The 22,023-nt window shown below is 54.3% G+C and overlaps 1 protein-coding gene across 13 annotated transcripts in view; it reads right to left on the minus strand.

The window, feature by feature from the left end:
• The window catches only part of LOC117640294 (TLD domain-containing protein 2), a 156,562-nt gene that overhangs the window by 68,431 nt on the left and 66,108 nt on the right, over positions 1-22,023 (minus strand). For 10 of the 13 annotated variants that reach the window (XM_034376660.1, XM_034376669.1, XM_034376662.1 and 7 more), the window contains exons 2-3: positions 3,921-3,989; positions 3,222-3,331 (exon numbers count right to left, since the gene is read on the minus strand). In XM_034376660.1, coding sequence (XP_034232551.1) covers positions 3,222-3,331; positions 3,921-3,989 — 179 coding nt within the window. Of the gene's footprint in view, positions 1-3,221; positions 3,332-3,920; positions 3,990-4,666; positions 4,742-22,023 lie in introns of those variants that run through there. The other 3 variants (XM_034376666.1, XM_034376673.1, XM_034376663.1) reach the window with 2 other exon arrangements.

The following is a 22,023-nucleotide window of genomic DNA, read 5'->3' on the forward strand; positions in this document are numbered from 1 at the left end:
GCTGCGACGCCAGCGCGGCCCGCGGGGGGTGCGGGAACTACTGCCCAGCTGATTTCCCCCGCCCCAGGGCTGGGCCGGGCCCTGGCCCTCGCCGGGGGTAGGGGGGGCCAGGAAGCGGCGTGAGCATCGAGCGACCAGGCGGGAGGGGATGGGGTGAAAGGCTTGGGGATTCCGACGCACGCAGCGTGCCCAAGAGGTCACGCCACTGGAAAAACAAACTTGAGCGTGTCGGCGCGAGCCACGCTCCAAGCCACGCTCCGTCGCCGTTTGGTCCGACATAACCTCAAACACCTCACCCTGGCGGAGTTGGCGGCGAACGTCACGCCAGTTTGTGACCCAGCATTCCTAACCTGAACATTCCCACGTGTCTAGGATGACGGAAAGGTCGTTACAGCCTGCACTGTCCTACACTTCATTCAAGGATACAACTACGCTTGAAGGCCTAACACCTTTCCTGAAGCGTGCGGGTACGCTTCAAGGTAATTTCCCCCATGCATTGAGATGAAAGAAGCACCTCACGAAAGGTGCTAAGTAACACCTTAGTGTCATCGCGGTAACAGTATTATGCTCAAAATCCTGAGAATAACCCTCTCTCACCAGCCGCAACGCAATAACTCCCTGAAAGTGAAAGTACAATAACTCCCTAAGAAAATACAACGACTCCCGAAGAGGTAAAATTGCAACGACTGCCTGACAAGTGAAAAGGCACTAACTCCCTGAGAAGTGGAAAATGCAGTAACTCCCTACACTGTAGAAAGGCATTAAATTGGGTCTCAGAAGACGCTAATCGACTCCGCAGCAGTCGAGACAATCCACTGCACTGTAACCCACTGCCACCGTTCCGCCCTGCAGGGGTTTTATTTCAACTCGGAATATAGCGCGACAGGGCGACCTTGTCCTCCGCAGGGATTTCCCTCACGTCGTGTCATTCTCAGAATCCGGGCGATCGATCCCCTTTGTTTCCTGCGGGCGGGGAACCACGCCGGGGCACCACAAACCCTTAACGCCGAGAGCAAAAAGAAGGCGGGGAGGGGCCCGGCGGTTCCGCCACGCCTGACCACACTCCACGCCGAGGTGCTCAATCACTTGAATTCAGGACTCGAGGCGGAAGAGCTTGGGTCTAAAGAATATTTGATCCTGGACCTTGGGCTGAAGAGCTCAGGGAAATCGATCCAAGGCTGCAGATTGAGCTGAGGTCTTATGAATTTTGAACAAGACTTCGAACTTGAAGCATATCAACCGGCCTTAAATTCGCATTTTCACAGTCAAAACTGGAAGTAACGTAGCTCGCCCCTGCAAGTGCACAGGCCATGACGGTCGTCTCGACGTGTAGGGAGCATAACAATCCCCATCCAAATGCCCGAGGAACTGCCTTAAATGAAAGGTTCGTCTAGCGCAGTGGTTCTCAACCTTACGGTCGCGACCCCAAGCGGGGTCGCGAAATTTTTTTAAGGGGTCGCGGCGATGCTGGGGTCGTGTTTTAGGCCGATTTTAAGCAGCCACTGCGTCTGATCCGAGGCGGGCATTTTGCTCCCTCAACGGGCAATCGGTCTTTGGACCTTCCTTTAGCATGCTTTTGTTACGGAGTGCAATTATCAGTCTTAGTTTGGGAGCAGTATTGTCTCAAAGTTGGCCGAAACGCTCAGAAATGTCTATGAAAAATCGTGTTTTGGGCCGATTTTAAGCAGCCACTGCGTCTGATCCGAGGCGGGCATTTTGCTCCCTCAACGGGCAATTGGTCTTTGGACCTTCCTTTAGCATGCCTTTGTTACGGAGTGCAATTATCAGTCTTAGTTTGAGAGCAGTATTGTCTCAAAGTTGGCCGAAACGCTCAGAAATGTCCATGAAAAATCGTGTTTTGGGCCGATTTTAAGCAGCCACTGCGTTGATCCGAGGCGGGCATTTTGCTCCCAATGGGCAATGTCTTGGACCTTCCTTTAGCATGCCTTGTTACGGAGTGCGATTACAGTCTTAGTTTGAGGGAGCAGTATTGTCTCAAAGTCGATCAACGGCGCAAGTGTCTTTGAAAAAACGTTGAAACTATTTTGGTCAACTTTGAAAAGACAATACTGCTCCCAAACTAAGACTGATAATCGCACTCCGTAACAAAGGCATGCTAAAGGAAGGTCCAAAGACCAATTGCCCGTTGAGGGAGCAAAATGCCCGCCTCGGATCAGACGCAGTGGCTGCTTAAAATCGGCCCAAAACACGATTTTTCATAGACATTTCTGAGCGTTTCGGCCAACTTTGAGACAATACTGCTCTCAAACTAAGACTGATAATGCACTCCGTAACAAAGGCATGCTAAAGGAAGGTCCAAAGACCAACTGCCCGTTGAGGGAGCAAAATGCCCACCTCGGATCAGACGCTGTGGCTGCTTAAAATCAGCCCAAAACACGATTTTTCAAAGACATTTCTGAGCGTTTTGGCCAACTTTGAGACAATACTGCTCCCAAACTAAGACTGATAATCGCACTCCGTAACAGAGGCATGCTAAAGGAAGGTCCAAACCCCAATTGCCCGTTGAGATAGCAAAATGCCCGCCTCGGATCAGACGCAGTGGCTGCTTAAAATCGGCCCAAAACACGATTATTCATAGACATTTCTGAGCGTTTCGGCCAACTTTGAGACAATACTGCTCCCAAACTAAGACTGATAATTGCACTCCGTAACAAAGGCATGCTAAAGGAAGGTCCAAAGACCAACTGCCCGTTGAGGGAGCAAAATGCCCGCCTCGGATCAGACGCTGTGGCTGCTTAAAATCAGCCCAAAACACGATTTTTCATAGACATTTCTGAGCGTTTTGGCCAACTTTGAGACAATACTGCTCCCAAACTAAGACTGATAATTGCACTCCGTAACAAAGGCATGCTAAAGGAAGGTCCAAAGACCAGTTGCCCGTTGAGGGAGCAAAATGCCCGCCTCGGATCAGACGCCGTGGCATGTTAAAGGAGGGGTCCCGTGGGGTCGCGAAATTTTTCCTGGGGGTCGCGGAAATTTTTGGCTTCAAATTTGGGGTCGCGAGCCGAGAAAGGTTGAGAACCGCTGGTCTAGCGTTCTAGACTTGGAACAACTCCATAAATCAAAGTCTCAGTTTACTGCTGCCGGGCGAAAAAAAGCGACCGTCACCTTCCTTTGGTTTCCCTCCCTCTTTCATTCTTTCCCTTCTTTCTTTTCGTTCTTTTTCTGGGAACAATGCTTCGATTCCTGTCCGCTCTTACCTGCACGCGCCAGTTTCTCCGCGCTCTGCATGCGGTTGTCGACGGAGTGGCGCAGCGAGTCCAAGTCGAACGGCGGAGAGAAGCCATGGTCCACACTGCGACTCTTGCTCCTGCGGGACAAAGGGGCGCGTGTTAAAAATCATTTCATCGGTCAGTAAAGACAGCAAAAAGCCCATGATGCATCGTTTCACAAAACGAAGAAAACAAAGACATGGTTAAGTCTTCGGAGAAATGAGACAAAACCCTCGTCTTACTACGACGCATCTGTTCATGATGCGAAACATCATTAATACAAAGAATTTCTACAATGCCTTCATTTTTTCAGTGGTTTTTCAGCAAATGCTTCATAGACTTTTTTGGGGAAAAAGTACATTTTCTCGGACAATTTTCCAAAAATAAGCAATATTACAGTTGTTAGATCCAAAGAATCTGAAACGGTTGAACATTTTGAACCAGACAATACTGGGCACAATTGGAATTCAATGAAATTTAATGAATTAATCGAAAAATAACATTTGCATTTTAAAGCTTGAAATTGGTTGAGCCGTAACTCTAGAGCTCTTCCTCTAAAAAAGAAAAGCAGTCAGCAGAAAATCATGCAATTTTCAACTCTACAAGCAGCTCATGCATGTTTTACCTTCACCTTACTGGAACTTATCATCGCATCCCCTTTCGTCTCAGAGACTGGTTTGTGCTTACCTTTGATATGGGACTAAGTATGTAGGAGGCTGGGTCACCTCAGGAGCAACGGACGCACGGCGACCAGAACTGCAGGAAAGGAAGCCAAAATAAAGGTAAACAAGCAGTCTAAAACCAAAGGAAAACAACTAAGCTAAAAATAAGTAATTTAAAAATAAAATTCCAAGTTAGATACGTGAGATGCTCAATGACCGAAAAACGATAAACAAACATAGCGCTGCTAGGAAGTAGCATACTATCAAACTTAAAACATCGTGCAAACTCGTGTTAATCAAATCAAAACAACAACAATTAAAACTAACACCAGTGAAGGAGCCAAACACATGTGCAATTGATTGCCCTCGCGACGGTAGACTATAGGGTATGCCCCCCATAAGGCTACCGGTTTACAAAGGCCCACCATGAGTATGTTATTTGCTGACTGTGTCAAGTGTTGTGCTTCCACTTTGCCATGTCAACTGAAGGTCTATTTCAGACAATATGCAGTATTCAAATATTGTGTTCAAGGTCGCCACACGTTTGGTCAAGTAATTGGTTGACTGCGGAGGGTTATGGGTTTTGTTAACGTTATGGGATTGAATCACTAGCGATATCCCACTGAATTCCAAGAAATATAGGTAGATACGTCTCAAACCTGATATTAAATTTTTTTGGTGCTGTAAAGTAAATTTTGAGTCAAAGGAAGGCAAAATTTCGCGATCTGATGTGGGCCACGTCTGCTACCCCCTGCCCCCTCGACAACGTACTCGAAGAGCGAGAGCGGCGAGGCCTTGGCGGGCGGCGACATGCGCCACATGAGGACGGCGTCGGCGCCCCGCTCCACCTCCTCCTGGCTGCAGCAGGCGCCGACGTGCGCGGCGGTCGCGAAGCCGGGGCCGGCCAGCAGGTCGAGCAGGTCGCGGTGCCAGCGGGCGCTCTTGGCCGCGCCCACGGCGTCCTGGACGGCGCTCTTGAGGACAGAGCCGCGGCAGTCCTCGTACTCGCAGCAGCAGGGCTCGCGCGCCGCGATGGCGGCCCTGGCGGACGGCGGCGGCGCGGCGGGTCGCGCGGCCGCACTCAGGCCCACGCCGCGGGCGCAACTCGCGCCGTGGATGAACACCATCGCGATCGCGGGGCGCGCTTCCGCTTATCGCCGCGGGGCTCGGCGCGGGGCTTGCCGCATGGCGCCGACGCGGCGGCGGCGGAGGCGTTCTCGCGCTGGCGGCGGCACCGGCCCGAAACACCGTCGCAGCCTCGGTGAAGGTAAGAAGGCCTCGGTGGAGGTGAAGAAGGCCTCGGTGGAGGTGAAGAAGGCCTCGGTGGAGGTGAAGAAGGCCTCGGTGGAGGTGAAGAAGGCCTTGGTGAAGGCGGAGAAGACCTCGGTGAGGGTGAAGAAGGCCTCGGTGAAGGCGAAGAAGGCCTCGGTGAAGGCGAAGAAGACCTCGGTGAGGGTGAAGAAGGCCTCGGTGAAGGCGAAGAGGACCTCGGTGAACGCGAAGAAGGCCTCGGTGACCGCGCTGACCAGGAGATCCTGACTACGCTCCGTCACCGCGCTCCGTCTTCTTGCCCGTCGCCGTCCTGCTGGCCGTACACGCAGGACCTCGCTGGTGCTCGACGGAGGGTCCTTTCCGAGACGGGGATGTACTTGGGGGACGGACGCGCCAAAGCCAGGTCCTAGCAAACCAATGGGCTGAGGTCAGCACGCCGTTCGGACTCATCAGCACACAGCAATATTGCACTCAACATCATCAACCGCACAGAAAAACACGCACACCACGCACGCAAACGCACACCCACTAACGCACACACCCACAAACACTCACACACGCTCGCAGTCGCAAAACGCACGCACACATTGGACACTCAGACAGAAACTCATATGTGGCGCACGCTGTTACGTCCGATGACCCAGTGAAACGCGTGCTCACGGACACTCGCGCTCGCACGTACACACACGCGACCCCTCGCACACACAACAGCCCTCAGCCAGCCAGCGCTATATTTCACGGTGCTAGACTGTCAAACTAATACGTTTACGGCTTTTAGCCGCACCTGCCCCAGGCTGCCCCAGGGCTCCAAATTGGATTCGCTTCAGCCGCGCCGAGCCGCGCGCACCCTCGCCGACTATCGCGTCGGCCTTCGCTGTTCGCGGATACCCGCCCCGCCCCGCCCCGCCCAACGCGGTGCCAAAATCAAAGCCGTACATTACCCCAACACCTGGCCGCCGCTCCACTGCTAGTACGCACCCATTCATTTTGCCGCCGCCCCCCTCGGCCGCCGAATTAGTATTCAACGCCGTTTGGCAGCGGAGTCGCATTTTACTACCGCGGCCCGCGTGCGACCTTGAGTGTCCCCGGATGACCTTGGCCCGCCGAGCGTCCTGAGGGCTGACCTGTCCCAACAGCGCTGCGTCAGGGTGGACGCACAAAGGCCATAAACCAGCGTCCCGAAACGGTGCACATTCTGATTCCCCACTTTTGGCAGTGCAGCACACTGGGTCAGAAGACCGGTGGAGGCGGCCAAAATTCTAGCCGCGTTTTGAGCTCTGGACTCGAACTGAACGTGTGACCCCACCAATTGGAGGGGGGATAGCTCTCCGAACGAGGAATCCATTGGTATGGTCACACGCTCGATTCGCGTCCTGTTTAGCGACTCTGGAGCTAAAAACGCGTCTAGAATGTTGTCCGCCTCCCCCGGTCTTCTGGCCCACTGTGCTGCAGGGGTGGCCCGGCCCCGGCCCGGCCCCAGCGCACACGTCGGGGCCCAGCGATTACGCTCCGGGGCATGCCTTGTCTGCCTTGTCGCAAAAATGGCGAGCTGCTTCACTATGCCAAGTGGAAGGGGCGCGGGCCGTCGGGGGTGAGGGGAGGGGAGGCACAGTTTCCCCGGGGTGGGGTATCGGGGGTTGTTCGCAAGGGGATTGGGAAGTGAGAGGAGAGGGGGAGAGAGAGAGAGAGAGAGAGAGAGAGAGAGAGAGAGAGAGAGAGAGAGGGGGGGGGGGGAGAAGGGCGCACAGGGTGACGGGTAAAGATAGGACATGGTGGGGGAAATGAGCCGACGGTCCACGAAGCCAACCTGCGGCTTGCACAGTGTGCCTTGCACACACAAACGCAGCGACGGCCTCATCAATAAGCGCACCGCCCCCAAAACCTGCGGCAATTTCACACAAAGGAAAACAAATCGACAAAAGCTATGAATGAACGTTCCTAATCTTCACAGTGCGAAATATGCGACAAATTCTGGTGACCGTAAGGGAGGGTAGGGCAGCTCGTGACAAAGGGCCACACTTACGCAATGGTGGCTCCTGAAGGGCTGAAGGACAACGTCTTCTATTTCATATTGATCATTTCCGATCGGCACGGTCATGATCAGGGTGAAAATTACCAATTCTGTCACGAACTGCCCCACCCTCCCGCACTTTTCCTTTTTGCCTTGAAACTGACGCCGCTGTCATGCGTCCGCGCTTCGCAATGAGACCGTGCTCTTGTATATGATTTGGTGGTAGTTTCGGAGTGCATATGATTTGGTTTGGGCTGGGCTCGGGGACGGAGGGGGTGGGGGTAAGGTTCAGAGTGGGAGGGGGTGGCCGAGCTCGGGGATGAAACTTATTATGCATTCTCGGGGTGCCCAGACATGAGTGGCTGCCGCTGCCGCCGGCCGCTTGGTAGGGATCAACGAGGTTCTAAAGTAACCGGCCGAGTTTCGGAACACGAGGCTGTGCCATCGGGCCGGATCGGGGAGGGGCTGGTGCGGGGCGCTCTACAAATCGAAGAGTGTACATGGTATGCTCTAACTGGAGCATGCCTGCAAGCACGCTCTAACTAGCGCATGCCTGCCAGGCATGCACTAACTAGTGCATACATGCCATGTACACGCTAACTGAAGCATGCATCTAGTGCATTTATCCCTTATAAGGGATAGGGAGTTGTCTGCATCAGGAAGCGTGTACAGGGCTGTATGCTCTAACTAAGTGCATGTTTGGGAAAGGCATGCTCTAGTTAGAGCGTCCCTTCCCAGGCATGCTCCAGTTAGATCCTTTACCCAATGTACACTCTTGATTTTTTTAAAAGGGGGGGTGGCCCTGGATCAGGAAGGTGTAGGAGGAGTAGGAGTAGTGCATGCTGGAGGAGGAGTTGGGAGGAGGAGGAGGCCAGTTAGGAGATACATGAGGCCCGATTGAGAGCGGGGGTGGAGGAGGCGGGAGGAGAGGAGGACGAGGAGGACGAGGAGGAGGAGGACGAGGAGGAGGTCGAGGACGAGGATGAAGACGAGGAGGAGGATGGAGGAGGATGGAGGAGGATGGAGGAGGATGGAGGAGGATGAAGGAGGAGGAGGAAGGTGGGGGAAGGGGTGCCTACAAGGGTGAGTTGGTGGGGGAGCTACGTGGCTAGTCCGTGTTGCGCTGCCTCGAATAGATGGACGAATAAGTGGCTTCTGTCATCCTGTGACCAAAGAAGCGCTAGCGCTGGCGCAGCTGCAGCAAGCATCTGGCCAAATTCTCTCCCGCTCCACCCGTGCCAGCCCCCCCATCATTTTCGCGGCTAGTGGCTGCTTTGGGCGCTCTGGCCGATTCGGGCACGTCTCGTCTGGCAGCCCTTGTTGGGGCCATGCCGGGCCATGCATGGATGGCAAGCACGAGAAGGAGAATTGGAAAGGGGGTGGGGGTGGGGGAGGGAAAAAGCAGTGTGCAGGGAAGCAGAGCGGCTCGAACAATACAGTGCGGGAGCAATTTGGCAAGGCATGGGACTGGAGCAAAGCCGGGGCGCCAGGTAAAGCACGGCAACACGCAGTCCACGGGCACCGTGCATGACTACGCCACTGCAGACGACTCATTCCGAAAGTCGTTTTCGTCGCGCTGTCCCTCTCACACCTGTAGGGGACGCCCCATGAGTGCGAGGGAGACACAGCGACGAAAACGATTCTCGGAATCAGTCTGCTGCCGGCTGATTCCCGTCGTGTCTCTCTCGCTCCCATGCGGCGTCCCGTTGCGGTGCGAGAGGGACAGAGCGACGGTACGCCGGCCTGCAACTACCCGCCTGTTTGCGGAGCCGCTCGCTCACAAACACTGCCTTTATCTCCACACCACGTGCTGCCGCCTGCCGCGTCGCTCCGTCTCTCTCGCACTCACGGGGCGCCAGGCAGGCGTGCGAGAGAGAGCGGCGATCCTCAGAAAAGTGCGCGGCGGCTGCACAAGTCCCCTTCTTTTCGGAGAGGCGCGCTATTTTTCATTTCACCCAAAATGGTTTACTTTGCGATAGTCCGAGGTGGGGGCGCCAAACACTATCGTTGTTACAGTGTAGTGTCTCCCCTCCCCCAACGGTGGCAGCAGTTATAATAGTCATAATTATTACAGTTATAAGTGTTCGCTGCGTGGGAAATGACTTGAAGCCTCTAAGAGTCTAGTGACAAAAGAATGATCTAGTTCCCACCACCCATTCGGGTTGTTTACATCCGCCGAGAAAATACAAAAACGGCTCTGCTTTGCCTGCCTCGGTCAACGTGGGGGCGCTCCTTTTTGCTTCTCTAGAGGCGCAAGCCAAGTGGGACGGGCAGAGGGAGGGGGGGGGGGGCGCTTAAGGCACTGAAGGGTGATCCCTTTAGGAATGCAGAAACGACCGAGGGCAAGGAACGGCCAGACGAGTTTCTGGTGTGGGAGTTGAGGGGAAGGGGAGGGGGAAGGGGCGAAGGGGTTCTGGAGCGGCGGCATAGGAGCTCACTAGGCCGCGCAGAACAAAGTACCGATAGACTCGCCGAGCCAAAAATAAAACTCTGGAGCCGGTTTGGCCGGGCGGCAGTGTGCCCACACCGCGCCTCCACGCGCTTCGCTTCCCGGTCACGGCGGCGTCAGCCGTCCCGCCCGAAGACTCTGTCTGCCCGCTTGAGGCGCCGACCGGGGAGTAGCGTGGCGTACGCCTTTATAAAACGACTCAGCCGACCTCCAGTTGCCGCGGCCCCGCACCTCCGTGTGTGTGTGTGTGTGTGTGTGTGTGTGTGTGTGTGTGTGTGTGTGTGTGTGTGTGTGTGTGTGTGTGTGTGTGTGTGTGTGTGTGTGTGTGTGTGGTAGAGTGAGTGACTCTGCGTCGGGGTGTATGGGTGAGCGTGAGTGGCAGCGTGAGTGTGAAAGAGTGGATGAGTGTGTGAGTCAGTCTGTGTGTGTACGTTTGTACGTCTCAGAGTGCGGCTGTTGCTAGGCCCGACGGAACGGCGAGGAACGGAGCCGCGGCTGCTCGTCGGTCGGCGGGATAGGTCCCATATTTGTCCTTGGCGGATTCAGAGTTCCGCAGCTGGCCGCCGCCGCGCCGCCGCGACCGGCTCGGCTCGGCTCGGCTCGGCTCGGCTCGGCTCGGCTCAGTGAACCCGACACAAGGTTTCTGATTCGGGTCGCAAACGGCTCCAGGCGTATCCAGAAGTCCCGGAAAAATTTTGGTCGAAGGGGCACGCAACCCTCCACCTGCCAAATGTGAATCCGAATCACCGGCCTCGCGCTGCGATTCGACGACCAGATTGCGAAAAAGCAAGCGACAAACTCACGCCCCTCCCCATCCCTGTCAGTTCCGGAAAACGGCAAGAAAACAAAACAAAAAACGGTCGCGCCTTCCAATTTGTCGGCCATTTCATTCCGCGCGCAGTTATTGACTTTTCCCCATTTCCGCCATTACACCGGCAGCCTTGCCTCCCCTCCACTCTCTCTCTCTCTCTCTCTCTCTCTCTCTCTCTCTCTCTCTCTCTCTCTCTCTCTCTGCGTCGAACTGTTTGATGGAGGCGACGGAATTGTGGAATGTGCACGCCGGGGGACTTGGGTCGCCACGCAGCGCAGCGCGGCGCAGTGCCTCGCGCGTCGGGTCAGCGGAAAAGAAAAACGCGACGCACTTTCAGTGTCGCCGTCACGTCAGCACCAGGCTGGCGCCGAACGGGGCTCTCGTCTGTCTCTCTTGCACTCGCGGTGCGATCCGGAGAGGTACGACGGAGACAGAGCACTGCTGCTCGGAGTCGCTCTGAAGGGGCGGGGCGGGAAGGGCGCGGCGATGCGATGTATAAAGTCGGCCGATTCCACTGGCTTCGTCGCTCTGTCTCTCTCGCACTCACGGGGCGTCGCAGAGGGAGGGAGACAGGGCCGAATCGAGGAATCCGTCTGTTGCGACGCACGCAACCGCCCACAATGCCGTCGGACTATCAGTTGGGAAAAAACAACAAAATGAAAAGTCGGAAAACAACAACAAAATGAAACTGTCAGTACACGCACAGAACGGTGTGGGTCCACGAGGTGGGCACCAATTTGCATTCACGAGTTAGTTCGGAGACCCAGTAACGTCGTTGATTTTCATCTTTTCAGGCCCAATCCGACCTGCAAGAGCAGAAAAGCGCCCCTTTTCGCGAAGCAAAATTAACTCGACTTTTTTGTTCGTCAAGTGGAAAAGTCTCTCGGAGACGGGACGCGACGTTTGCGTGGAGCGTCGGCCCACAATTTGTCGCGGAGACGTTTAAGGGGAGGAAGCGGCGGCGCGGAGCCCCAGACGACGAGGCATTTAGGGGCTGCTGGGACGCGAAACGCAATTCATTAGCGACGTGCACTAGGAATGAATAAAGAACCGTCTCGTCAAGGGGCAGCGAGACAGCAGCACTGACAGGGCCGTCGTGTGTTATTGGCTGAGCCAAGCCCTCGGGAAGGGCAGGGCAACTTCATCGAGTCCCGCTCCAGCCGAGACAGTTCCAACTACTTTGCATTAATTTTGACGATTCCCCTCAAACATACGTAATGCACACAAAGACATTGAATATTTTTCACCAAAGAACGTCCCTAGAAGACATTTCATTGGCAAGTTTCCACGCCACATCGGTAGCGGCTTGAACGGCAAAAATGGGCCTTCTGGGCCAGGATTGCCCTATGAGAAGGCCGAAGTTTGTCACCCCACGCCACCGTGGGGCCAAATTTTGGCGTTTGTAAGGGCAGTAACAGGCCCAGAAAGTCAAATTTTGGCATTCGAAAAGCAGCACCATTTGAGAGGCAAAGAAACTTACCAGTGGAATTGTGGTGGCCATGTTGTTAGGGAAAGGAAATAGTCCGTCCTTTTCGGCGTTCGAGTAAAACAAGCGCCAGGCACCGGTCGGGTTGCTATCGCGGCGGTCTTATCGGGGAACCAGCCCAAACAGGTGGCTGTTGCGGGACACTTGCTCTGGACAGATGAAACAGAGGTACGGTCTGGAGGGCCGGGTTGCTGACGGGTTAATGAGTGTAAAACTACACTTCAAGGCCCAAAGTGTGCTTGCAGGCACACTCTGCGTGGAGCATAGTTTGCAGAGTGTATGAAGGAGATTGCTACGCGGAAGAAGGAGCGGATCGTTGTACGTTTGAGAGGGGCTGGGTTCAGGGGACGAAACAGGGGCAGGTGGTTAGGGGGTTGGTTTGATTCCACTCCCATCCCCCGCCGGAGGTCTCTCGAAGCACACAACAGGGGGCGTTCTAATCACGGCCTTTCTACCCAACGATCACCCCCTCCCCTCTCTCTCTATCTCTCTCTCTCTCTCTCTCTCTCTCTCTCTCTCTCTCTCTCTCTCTCTCTCTCTCTCTCTCTCTCTCTCTCTCTCTCTCTCATCACCCTCCAAAACAGCATCCCCCTTCCCATCGCGCAGCGCAGCATCCTCGAAGCACACACCACCACGGTACTCCTCACTCACTCCACTAGAAATATAAATCATACACATCTTAATCTTACTTTAGAAGTATCCTATACACGCTTGACACGAAAAAAAATCCAAAAAGGTCAAGAATTGAAAAACACCGGAAAACGGTCCAACTCACTGGAAGTTGGTCATTTTGGAGATCTAAGCGTTGCACAGTTGACGAAAAATATGGCTGAAGTATTATTTTGCGGATCGAGTCGAAACTGCGCACACCTCATAATTACAACTGTTTAGCTGTTCCGGCGTATTTCAATCTCTTTCTTGATTGGACGTGCGCTCCGTGTGCAACTGTCGCATACACTTGAAACACTTTGCAACGCATACTCACAACACATGTGCACGCACACACACACACTCACAAGATATCGCTCACCACATACACGCACGCGTACGCACAAACACACAGGCACACAACACTCACAATCGAAGTCGTCTACCCGAACTACTTCGCGCGCGACTGGGCGACACTCCAGGACGGTTCACTACTTCACGTGGCTCTCGCGGCCGATCACTGACTGACTGAGCGAAGCAGCGTAGCAGCGTGGCCCATGCCGGCCGGCCCATGTCGGGCGGTGTGGCGTGGCGGGGCGTGGCGGGGCATGGCGGGGCGCGGCAAGGCATAGTGTGGCGTGGCGTAGCCTAGCGACCATAACCTAAACCCTGGACGCTACGCTGCCGTGCCGCGCCTCACCGGCCGGTTCTTGACCGCCGCGCCACTCCACGCCCCCCCACCGGCACGCCCACTGTCTCCGAGGAGCCCTGCAGGACCGAGAGTCCTCTTCGTCACTCTGTCTCTGTCGCGCCTACAACGGACGCTCCATGAGTGGGAGAGAGAGGGACGAAAAAGACTTTCGGAATCAGTCTGCTGGCGGGAGACCCACCGTCGGGCCCATCCGAGAGGCAGGGCACGGCGACCTACACTGTACTAGTAAACCTCGAGGAGTCACTTGAGTTCCACAGCCTAGCAACAGTCTCCGACAGAGTATGTCTAAGATCGAAGTTGCAGTGGCAATAGGGCAGCCGTGGGTTCATTCATCCTAAAATGTATAAAATACCTGAGTTTCCTGTACTTGTAATAAAAATTCTTAGGAAGAATAGTTTGTGTGGTTTTACAAATATTGAGGAAAATGGAAGGACTTTACTTTCATTTTTCGAGGTTCGGAAGGACCAGTCCCACTAAAGATCTCAGCCAACAATGCCCCCAAAGGCAGCATATCTGAGAGGTATTTACACTGTGGTAAAACTAAAGCGTAACTCTATGCTTGAGTCAAGCATAAAGTTACGCTTGAAGACGTTACGCTTGAAATGAAGCATACTCTGGATTTTCCCCCATGCATTTATATAGGAGGAATCTTGGCCGATGAGCCTGTCACGCTTGATTTCAAGCGTAAACAGATTACGCTTGAAAACAGAAGGTAATACTACGCTTTAGTTTTACCAGTGTAAGGTCGGGCGTTTGCTTTAACCTGGCACGCGGGCTGCGGACAGATAGCGTCCCTGGCTCCTTCGAAACAACAAGTAGTGCACTGGAAGTCCAGGCCAGAGCGCAGTACGCCGGGACGCAACTTTGCTCCCTCCGTTTGCAGAAAAGAAAAACAAAACCCACAAACTCGGCCACTTGTTGCACCCGTCGCAGTGTAACAGTCTTTCCTATATCTGATCTGGAATGGTAGGAGCACAGCAAAAAGTGCCACTGCTACAGATTCTGATGGGATAGTCTAGGGGATTCACAAAAACAGTGTACCATTCTTATAACTAAATTATTAGCGCGTAATTTTTTTTTTTTTTCAAAATTGTCTTTGGACCAGTGTGTCGGTTCACCATGTTCGTCGCGCCACCAAGCATGCCACACTGCATTGCCAGTCGTTGCGAAGCAGTGCAGCCACGCCAAGATAAACTTTGACGCTCCGCAGAGTGCCTCCGGTCCACACCTCCCGACATGTGTCAACGAGCGATAGGATATCAGGCCGCCCCTGCCCGAACCGCGGCCAAGGTGAACAGCCCCCCCCCCCTCCAATTCTTTTTTACTAGAACAAGTGTTCCTGATAACTTCCCGCGGTGAACACTTTTGTCGAGAAGTCCTCAGAGCAAATATAATGTGCTATCAGAACTGCACAGGAGTCGTAATCGAAAACACGTGGAAACTGAAAAACATCCAGAAAACCGAAACCTCTCTACTCAAAAACCTGAAAGAACAATTGGAAATTTGGAAATCTATGGTTGAATTTACTAGAACTTAGAGTAATTTTGACCCCCCCATAAAGAAAATGAAGAATTAGTTGGTATTGATGTGCTAATCTAAGGTGCAGTTGGCAACCCGGCTCTCTTATCTCTTTTTCATTTCTCCCTTCCCATTCTCAAAGAGATTGGAGTTTTCACAAAAAGCCAGCCTCAGTCACGGTCGCGGCTCCCCCTCTTCGCATAGAGCGTGTGCACGGTTCCGTTTATCTAGTGTGTCGTCGACCCCGGGGCCGTGTTGGCAGTGGCGTGGCCGTGTGGCCCGGGCCATCCAGTGACACACCTGCCGGCAGAAACCTCCGCGGCACAACATTGTTCTTTCTGGCCACAAACAATGGCAGCACTGCGCCGTGCTGACCCACTGTGTTTGCCGACGTCATTGGCAGCGCATTCATCCGAGAGGGAATTCTTCCATCGCACCAACTCGCACCCCGAAAACATAAGCACTTCTCTTCAAACAAAAAGAAAAGTTGCAGTCCTTTTTTTTTTTTAAAGAAGAAAAAGTAGTGCCTGAAAACCTTAGTACGGAAAAAAAAACTTGTTTCATGTCGAACATATTCAGAGGAACAGTTTTTTTTTTCTCGCCATGACAACTAACTAGTGCAGGGAGAATTAAAAGCACCAGGCTCGGTGGCGAAATGGTAACACTAAAACGCGTCGTTCCCCCTGCATGTGATTCCGAGCGGCAAATCATGGCTACACACAGAGAAAGTGAAAGGCCGCTCTGTTGTTTTGGGGCACACACAGCGTCCAGCCACTGTCTGATAGGGTGGCCATGTTTGACTGTGGTTTGGTCATGGCCACATTTAGCCGCGCGAGCCTAGTGCGTGTGTGTGTGTGTGTGTGTGTGTGTGTGTGTGTGTGTGTGTGTGTGTGTGTGTGTGGTGTGTGTGTACGCGCTATGGTGCGTTATTAAGCGCGTGCGAATGTTTGTGCCCCAGCTTAACTGTGGGGCCTTTTAAATTTTTCCACCCCTTCCAAATTGTCTTTTCTATATTGTTTCAAGCGCAGCCGCACAAGCCGGCTGGCGATGACAATAATTAAAATAAGTTGGCGCGTTTCAGACGTTTCGTTTTGTATTGCCGACACGGTGATGGGACTGGCCTGATTGTCCCGGTGGGCGGCACATGTGTTTGGCTTCCCTCCACTCACCCGCCGCGTCACTGCGTCGCTGCGGCTCGCCACGCCACGCGGCCATGCAGTCTGCTGGGTTACTCACCTGCAACAAAAGAGGCATTGCGTAAGGCGCATGTGGAGAGCACGCGTCCACCACGTGGACCGATCGGCTTTTGAACAGCAGTCAAGCGTACACACGAAAAAAGTCGTTTCCGCGAATTTTGTACGTGTGACTTGCCCGATGCACATATTTTACGCAAATGTTATAGCACAATTTTAAGCAGAGAAACATCACAGAATTATGCATCACCACGTACAAAATTGAACAAAAACATTGAGCGTGCACTCTCGTCACGCTGCCCCCCTCACAGTGGGGGTGCGAGGGAGACGGAGCGAGAGCGCTGCTGTTCGGAGTCTGGCCGCAAAGAAGCCCGGCGGGACCACGCCACGCCTCGGCCACGCCGCGCCTAACTTGCCCCGACGATGCAAATCCCGGTCTCACAGGGCGGGCCCTAACGGCGAGCCTAGCGCCGAGCCTAGCGCCGAGCCTAGCGCCATCCAGGGCCAGCCGCGAGAACCAGATTGCGGCAGGCTGGAGGGCGGTGCAAGGACACGCCCCTGGAGCCGTGGCGCGGCCAACAGAGAGCGATGCAAGACTCACGGACCCACCACCCCACCTCTCTCTCTCTCTCTCTGTCTCTCTCTCTCTCTCTCTCTCTCTCTCTCTCTGCAGCCAAGTAGCGTGGGACAGCCTACCTCGCCCCTGTAGCGCCTGTGAACTGGAGGGTAGGCAAGCCCGTCGTGCTCGGCTGTACCGCGGGACAGCCTACCCTCTGGATCGCAGGCGCTACAGGGCCCGCGGGTGGAGGGATGGCAGGTGGTAAAGGATGGGGTTGTGGGCGGGGGACACGCGGAGAGGGCGTGGGGTAGGCTCGGCCTAGGTTTCCCTCCCGCTCGCCACAACCCCGTGGAGTTGGCCGCAATGGAGAGAGAGGAAGAGAGAGAGAGAGAGAGAGAGAGAGGAAGAGAGAGACCTATTACTTTCTCCCTCTCCAATACGTCCGTCCGACTGGACCGTCATTTGGCAAGTGTCCCATTCCCGCCCTCGCTTCGGCGGATCATAAAAAGATCGTCATTCTTCTTCGGTTTCGCCGGCAGGGCGGAGCGAGGCTAGGCACCACACTGAAAATCCAAGTGTGGGACAGGCATGCACTAGATAACGTGGGACACTTTGTCCCACGCTTACAAGCGTTATCGTTATCTAGTGCATGCCTGTCCCACACTTGGATTTTCAGTGCAGGCACCGCAGCAGCGGGCAAACCCTCCTAGTTGGAGAAATACGTGAGGCTGCGTCATTGTTGGCCAAGGATAACAACGGAAACCTGCCCCCAGGACGTTAAGGACGGGTGGGTGGTCTTTGGGCCTTTCTTTAGAACACCTTTGTTACGGAGTGCGATTAGCCGCCTTAGTTTGGGAGCGGTATTGCAGCAAAGTTTGTCGAAACGGTAACAAATGTGTAGAAATCGTCGTTTCGTAAAACAATTATTTCGTAGTGTGTTTGCACCAACTCCGTCCCGCTCTCTAATCGAGCAAAATTCACAGAATAAGACAGTTTGCGTGTGTTCGTTCGGCGGGCTGCCGTCGTTCCCTCTCACTGTATGAGTCTGGCCCTCAACTTTGGCGAAGTCGCGGCCCCAAACCCGTCCCTTTGTTTCGTTCTCCGCGCGGTTGCCGTGGCTCGGCGGCAGCGTGGCTGGCTGTCTGGATGGTCCGGATGGGGGCGGTTCGCTCTCCGGCGACACCGACAAAGCTGACCCCCTCCCCCTCTCTCTCTCTCTCTCTCTCTCCAGAAGCAGCCAGCGACTCGACTCGGGGTTATTGGGGCGCGACGGCGCGCAGGCCAACCTTGCGGCAGAACTGTCGGATAAGTTGCCTACCCAGCGGGCGCATCGGGAAGACCTCGGGCAGACACGTTGGGGCAACACGCCGGGAGGCAACACTCTCGAAAACCCTACAGAGTATTTGTGCAAAGCTTACAAGCATACTCTGTAATTTACGATCTTCGTGTACCGAACGAAATAGTTTGGGCCTTGTGCTTCAAACTACTTCGTAAAATTTTAAGCTTGCAGCAGTGCTTCAGAGAAGGGTTACCTACACTCCGTTGACACCCTGAGAAGAAATTACTCGCGTGGCAAATGTTTTGAGCAAACTAAATTGTCAAAAAGGGGATGGCACAGTACGCAGTCTCATCCAACACCAGAAGTGAGCCGTCTCATCAAATACTCCACGCAATAAAGCTGTCATTACGGACCACAAGATCCATGAAGAGGGCCATAACGAGGCAAAGCTGTCATTTTCACGACTTTTATGCGGGTCAGATCTCCACGCAATGCTACGCCCTTTCGCAGAGGGTCGAGCCCGGCGTGCCCCACCCACATCAGAGTTCTTATCCACTACAACAAATCGTTCGAGGGGATTCACCACAGCGCTCGAGATTATTAGCCGGAGCAAGATATATAATTTTTTGGGGGGGAGAATGCATGAATGCATGTCAGTGCATGTCAGTCGATGCATGCCTCCACCGGTCTTCTGGCCCACTGTGCGGCCTGCGCTGCAAGGTGGTGGAGGCGACGGCCGCGTGGGGGCGCCACGCCCGGGCCAGCGCCACCACACTGGTTCCGAGAGCCGCTCTGTCTCTCCCGCACCAGTAGCGGACGACCCCAGAGTGCGAGGGAGACAGGGCGGCGAAAACGACCCTCGGAATCAGCCTCGCGGCCGGGCTCCGGACGCAGTTCGCGCCGCGACCGCCAGATGGCGCGGTGGGTCGATGCCTCCCCCACCGTAAGGACTTCCCCGCGGCAGCGCCGCCCTGTCGACTGATTCCGAGAGCCCTTATCGTCGCGCTGTCTCTCTCGCACTCATGGGGCGTCCCGTACAGGTGCGAGAGAGACAGAGCGACGAACACGACCGGCGGAATCGGGCCGCTGAAGCACCCTCAGCGCAGCGTGAGCGGGAAGACACAAGCGGGGCGGTAAAAGTTGCTCGGGTCGGGCTAATGGATTCGTGCAATCCACACTACTGCTGCTCTCTCCCGGGCCCGCCCGGGGACCCAAGTCTCGAGATCGAGCACCCCTGCTGAACGGCCTTTACAGTGCCTCCAATTCAAATCACGCCGTCGGGGAGACGTTCCCCGTAGTGTCCAGCACACTGCAAGCGAGCTGTCATGTCCAAATTCCGCATAAACTAATTTTGGGGCTCGCACCTGCCCAGCCTGCTCTCTGCATCCCTCCTGCCACGTCAGTCCATCTTCCAACATGGCGCTCTCTCTCTCTCTCCCTCTCCCTCTTCCCCTCTCTCTCTCTCGCTTTATGGGGCTGGGCTATCTGCTAATTGTGCTCGCGATACGGGGTGCTGAATAAAGCACCCTCTGCAGCCTGGCAAACAAGCACACACGGGGAATGTAGCAAAAGGCCGTACCGCGCGTGACTGAGTGTGCGCGCGGCGAGGGACTCCCCCGCCCCGACACTGTTAAGACCGCCGAGAGAGAGAGAGAGAGAGAGAGAGAGAGAGAGAGAGAGAGAGAGAGAGAGAGAGAGAGAGAGAGAGAGAGAGAGAGAGAGAGAGAGAGAGTTGCCTTGTAGCGTCGTTGAGGAAAAGCCCCGAAGTGCCCCATTGCCGAACGCAGACCGCGCCACTGCGTGCTGCTCCGTTTTCCTCCTCGCTAATCCCTTACGGGAACGAGAGCCACCGGAACATTGCTCGAGTCAAACCACCTGCAGGGTCGTTTCCGTCGCTCTGTCTCTCTCGCACCTTTACGGGACGTCCCACGAGTGCGAGGGAGACAGATCGGCTAAAGCAACTCTCGGAATCAGCCTGCTGGCAGCCTGCTTGCCCCGAACAAAAGCAGGGCAGACTCGACCGTCTGTCTTTCGACCTGCGCCGCCCTATACCCCGCGGTCTGAGCATAATGACGCTCCACAGCACTGGAAATATCTCGAGAAATATGCTTTATTTTCGTGGACGGGAACACAAGCCATGCTGTAGAAAATGGACTCAGAAGTTGGCAGTGAGTAGGGGCTCCAGTCAGGAACAAAGACAGTAACCGATAGTCTTTTTTCAAAACGGAATCATCATCACCATCATCATCTTTTTGGAGTTGAATACCGACCAAAGCGACACGAAAGCATTTCAAGCGTTTCGCTCATTTGCTAGCCACTCACGCATCGGTTGGGAAACTGCGATAAAAAAAAAAAACTCTTTCTGAGGGTGCGAGTTTTCCATCAAAGTTGGAATAAACTTGCTGCTTTATGGGGAGACTCACGCAGGACTTGCTGGCTTGGCAGTACGTGGCAAAAGCGTGGCAGGGCGTGGCACGGCACGGCAAGGCGCGGCTGCGACCACCGTCAAGGCGTTTAATTGCCAACGGAACGACGCACAACTCAACAGTCGCTGTAACTCTCCCTCCCTCCCCCACCCCCTTTCGCCCGCGACAGTTTGGGATACCCATTCCCCTTCACGGCAAGGTCATTCCCTCATCCCCCAGGACTTGGTTCCGCCGCGCCCTGCGACGCAGCTGCCTCAAACACACTTCCGCACGTTCCAAATGCAACGTTTGAAAGGTGACGCTCTATCCGGACATCAGCGGGCTGCTGCTTTCGAGCAATGTCCTTCAGATCGGGAGCCTGCAACATGCTGGTCTGAATGGACCAGCGGGAAAATGGCACAATGCGTTTCGTGGGAACGGCGCACGCCGCGTCGGACGCCCGGACAATTTGAATGATTGCGCGCTGCAAGTTGAGCAACGGCAAATAGCAATGCAGTGGAGTGACATGCGCACAGAAAAACACACACAGACTCACACCGACTCACACCAGCACATCTGTGATGCATGCAACGGAACGCGTGCGCACACTAAGACACACACACACACACACACACACACACACACACACACACGGTCACACTGCTTGCTCAAAAGTTGCACATTGCGCGCGGAAAACAAGGCCAGATTCCTGTGCGATTCCTTCCAGAGGTTGCGCATGTTAGTGGACAGGAAGCGGACAGGATTATGTCCAGCGCTGGAGACTCCAGCGTGCTCTACTCCCGCCCGCTGGAGAAGGCAGTCGCTTCTCGCACACCGGTCGCAAGACTCGTATTCCAAGAGCTACCAAAGTCAGCAGTCGAAGGAGTTAAATTAGTCCAAGGAGAACTAATTCGAGACAATTCTTTTCAACCCAATTTGTTTCTTGCTCGAAATACATGCTCTCTAAACGTGGGTGAAAGGGTGCAGCAACACATCGAGGTGACGTTTTTGTTCATAATACGAAAGAAATTCAACAATGTACAGTGAACTTTCAAAGTACGAAACGAAATCAGCAGCTCAACATGTTACGAAGAACCATAAGACTTTGAGAGTGTGCACACATTTCTTTAAAAGTGCGTAAAAAGGATAGAATGTTAGTGTTTAGTGGGCTATGAAAGACCAACGAAACTTGATGCGGGAATCTAACGGAGTGAGCTTTGAAACAGTGACCAACCAATCCATCATTAGATGAAGTAATCAATCAGGCAACCAACCGATCAGTCAGTCAACCTTTCAAGCAGTAACCTAATGGTTTCATAAATTATCCCCTGATCCCCGGAATCATCACACTTGGAAAGGTAATCCAAACGGAGTCTACCTCCTTCACCATTAATAACGGATTCCTCATTCGGAGAGCAATCCATTGGTGTAGTCACACGTTCGGTTCGAGTCCAATTTAGCGACTCTGGAGCTCAAACGCGTGCGGGGTTTCGACCGCCTCCACCTGTGTAACACTGTGGTAGCAAGACTTAGACAAGTTCTGTGACAAGATTGATCAAGACTTATGAGGAAGCGAGGCAGACTCCAAGACGCGTCGTAGAGGCAGTATGGGTTAGTGGTCAGAGGGCGGCGAGTGGTGCAGGCGCTTAGCCCAGTGGTTCTCAACCTTAGGGTCGCGACCCCAAGTGGGGTCGCGAAAAAATTTTAAGGGGTCGCGGCGAGGTAGCTGGGGTCGTGTTTTGGGCCGATTTTAAGCAGCCACTGCGTCTGATCCGAGGCGGGCAT

The sequence above is a fragment of the Thrips palmi genome, unplaced genomic scaffold (genome assembly GCF_012932325.1).
Source record: "Thrips palmi isolate BJ-2018 unplaced genomic scaffold, TpBJ-2018v1 HiC_scaffold_12, whole genome shotgun sequence".
NCBI lineage: Eukaryota > Metazoa > Arthropoda > Insecta > Thysanoptera > Thripidae > Thrips > Thrips palmi.